The sequence below is a fragment of the Sinocyclocheilus anshuiensis genome, unplaced genomic scaffold, assembly GCF_001515605.1.
Source record: "Sinocyclocheilus anshuiensis isolate Anshui unplaced genomic scaffold, SAMN03320099.WGS_v1.1 scaffold894, whole genome shotgun sequence".
Classification (NCBI taxonomy): Eukaryota; Metazoa; Chordata; class Actinopteri; order Cypriniformes; family Cyprinidae; genus Sinocyclocheilus; species Sinocyclocheilus anshuiensis.
In genome coordinates, this window is record NW_015536505.1 from 395,104 (window position 1) to 398,831 (window position 3,728).

At 40.5% G+C, this 3,728-nt stretch overlaps 1 protein-coding gene across 1 annotated transcript in view; it reads left to right on the plus strand.

The window, feature by feature from the left end:
• LOC107691157 (Niemann-Pick C1 protein-like) overlaps positions 1-3,728 on the plus strand; it is a 46,435-nt gene that overhangs the window by 11,534 nt on the left and 31,173 nt on the right. The window contains 1 exon segment of the mRNA XM_016489645.1: positions 2,283-2,650. Coding sequence (XP_016345131.1) covers positions 2,283-2,650 — 368 coding nt within the window.

Below are 3,728 nucleotides of genomic sequence, written 5' to 3' on the forward strand. Positions count from 1 at the left end.
ATAAATAAGAAATACTTTTATCTGATATCACCTTGATACCTTTGTTGTTGAAAATAATGTTGATTTGTTGTCTTTTTCCTTTTTTGTCACTCTTGTTAAAAGAGTTAAACTAACTGAATAATTATTTATCATATTCTTTTACCCTTCAGCACTAGAGGTAAATCTCTCAAATAAAGCCAATGAACTGCAGTGCCCTGTTAATATATATATAGCTGTAAGTCATGGGGATAAACGGTACACAAATGGCACTGTTTCCTCAGAATGTCCCTTCTACTGCAATATTAATATCAGACTTTGTGTGAGGACCATTCTTACACTGGCAAAAATCTGACAAAATAATTAAACAATCTGTGATGCAGTTCATCATATTATATTATATTATACCAAACAAAATGAGTTGTTTTTGTATACCGTTGCACAGAGAATAAGACATTTTAAGTGCTTAATGGGTGTATTTAGGGATTGTAGCCCATTTGTGACTGTAAATGATCTGTCTTGAAATAATAAGCTTGAGTTTGAGTATGACTGTGTTTTCCAACACAGCATGGAGGTGAGTTCCCAGGCAACAATCTAGTTTGAGGCCCTCACGTCACCTTTGATTTTTCAGTGATCTGACGAAGAGCAGGGACTCATCATCCAAGGCAAATACAAGAAAGTAAGGCCCAGTCACGGATGCCCTCTTTGCATAGCAAAAGTGGTTTGAAAAAAGGTCACGAAGACTGGCTGTCCTCCCAGAGCTCCTCGATGTGTCTCTCGCTGCAGAGACTCTAAGCTGACACCAATTAAAGAGATTACATCTCAGTTTACAAGGAAAGCTGAAGTCCTCCATGCTGGTGATCTTTTCTGACAAGGTTACCAGATGCCAGGCAGGGAGGGCATGACCTCCAAGATTTTCAAGTGGCCGCTTAAGAGCTTTTCACCACTCAGAACGTCAGCACCCACAGGCCAGTGTCTGAATTACATTTGAGACAGAAAATGTTACATGTGTGAATGTCCCTTGTGGTGGTATACATTTACTTTCTGTCACATGAAACCAGCATCAAAATACGTTTCAGATTTGTGTTGATGGTATATACTTTTACCATCAACACATTTCTGAAACTACATAATATAATGATCAGAAATCTAGAAAAATGTGTAGGCAAATTCAGTGCCTTGCAAATGTATTCAGACCCTTAATCAGTCCTTTCTTTGGGAAATTTGGTCTCTGTGATGTAGCTTAGCATATATCATTGAATTTGATTAGACCGTTAGCATCTCGCTCAAAAATGACCAAAGAGTTTCTATATTTTTCTTATTTAAAACTTGACTTTTCTGTAGTTACATCGTGTACTAAGACCGACGGAAGATGAAAAGTTGCAATTTTCTAGGCCGATATGGCTAGGAACTTTACTCTCATTCCGGCGTAATAATCAAGGAACTTTGCTGCCATACCATGTGTGCAGCAGTCGCAATGATATTACGCAGCGCCTGAAAATAGGCTTATTGGAAGTTACCTAGCTGTGGATTATTTTCAGGCGCTGCGTAATATCATTGCGACTGCTGCACACATGGTATGGCAGCAAAGTTCCTTGATTATTACGCCGGAATGAGAGTAAAGTTCCTAGCCATATCGGCCTAGAAAATTGCAACTTTTCATCTTCCGTCGGTCTTAGTACACGATGTAACTACAGAAAAGTCAAGTTTTAAATAAGAAAAATATAGAAACTCTTTGGTCATTTGGTCAATTGAATCAGATTCAATGATCTATGCTAAGCTACAGCTAAAAGTGCTACCGCCAGACATGGAGATTGGCTGAATGGATTAGAAAACGGTAAAGTCAACTGTTTAACTCTAAGGGAGTTGGAAAATGAGCCTATTTTCAAAAATAGTGGAGTGTTCCTTTAAGACCTCATGGATTTGGAGATGGAAAACAGCACTCTTGCAGTAATAATCACTTTCTTATGATTACTGTTGGTGAATTGTGCTTTTTTTTTATTATGTTTATATTTTGATATGCTGCTTGTAAAACTGATTTTTTATTTTTTATTTTTTTGAATGAGCAGCTGGGAGTAATAATGCAAAGAATTTTTAAAATAAGAGTCCCGGTATATTTTGGGCTTGTTTGTAATTAAAAGTCCCATTTTAAGCATTTAATTCAATGTAAACTATTGCAGTTGCTCCCTGGCTCATGTATGGACATATGGAATTTTATTTGTGCAGGTCCTAAATTCTTAAATTAGATTTTTCAAAAGATTCCCTGGAAACTGTAGTCCTCACTGAATGTCGTCCTTTTTTCTTAGGTGATGCTACGTGCTGTGAGACATTGGGCGAGCGTTTTGAGAACTGTCTCCGCGTTCTCTTCAGCAGCTGGGGCTCCCTGTGTGTGCGTCACCCCTTAACTGTGATCCTGACCAGCGTGGTGCTGGTGTTGATCTGCTCGGCCGGACTGTCCTACATGAGCATCACAACCAACCCGGTGGAGCTCTGGTCGTCTCCCAGCAGCAGGGCCAGGCAGGAGAAGGACTATTTCGACCAGCATTTCGGACCATTTTTCCGCACCGAGCAGCTCATCATCACCACCCCGTTGAATGCATCAGGCGTTTTTTCACCCATATCTGGACCAGACATCCACTTCTCCTCCATTCTGAACATATCACTCCTCCATCAGGCAAGTCAACATAAGCCACACGAGTACTACAGGTGCATCTCAATAAATTTGAATGTCTTGGAAAAGTTCATTTATTTCAGTAATTCAACTCAAATTGTGAAACTCGTGTATTAAATCAATTCAATGCACACAGACTGAAGTAGTTTAAGTCTTTGGTTCTTTTAATTGTGATGATTTTGGCTCACATTTAACAAAAACCCACCAATTCACTATCTCAACAAATTAGAATATGGTGACATGCCAATCAGCTAATCAACTCAAAACACCTGCAAAGGTTTCCCGAGCCATCAAAATGGTCTCTCAGTTTGGTTCACTAGGCTACACAATCATGGGGAAGACTGCTGATCTGACAGTTGTCCAGAAGACAATCATTGACACCCTTCACAAGGAGGGTAAGCCACAAACATTCATTGCCAAAGAAGCTGGCTGTTCACAGAGTGCTGTATCCAAGCATGTTAACAGAAAGTTGAGTGGAAGGAAAAAGTGTAGAAGAAAAGATGCACAACCAACCGAGAGAACCGCAGCCTTATGAGGATTGTCAAGCAAAATCGATTCAAGAATTTGAGTGAACTTCACAAGGAATGGACTGAGGCTAGGGTCAAGGCATCAAGAGCCACCACACACAGACGTGTCAAGGAATTTGGCTACAGTTGTCGTATTCCTCTTGTTAAGCCACTCCTGAACCACAGACAACGTCAGAGGTGTCTTACCTGGGCTAAGGAGAAGAAGAACTGGACTGTTGCCCAGTGGTCCAAAGTCCTCCTTTCAGATGAGACACAAATTCCGAGTATGGGACACCATACTTGGCCACACGTCACGTCCTTTCTTTTCCTTCCTTTCCTATTAGGAAATATCTGACCGCTCAATGCCAGGATTAACCAGTCAGAATCAAGTAGGGATGTACCGATACCACTTTTTCCAGTACTCGCCCGATACCGATATAACTCCATTCTGCTGTCTGTTGTCTGAGTTTCATTGTCTGAATATAGCACTTAACACATGCTGTGTGGTATCGCCGTTTGGTATCGGGGCATTTTAACGAGTACGAGTACAGGAGACCAGTATCGGTGCATCCCTA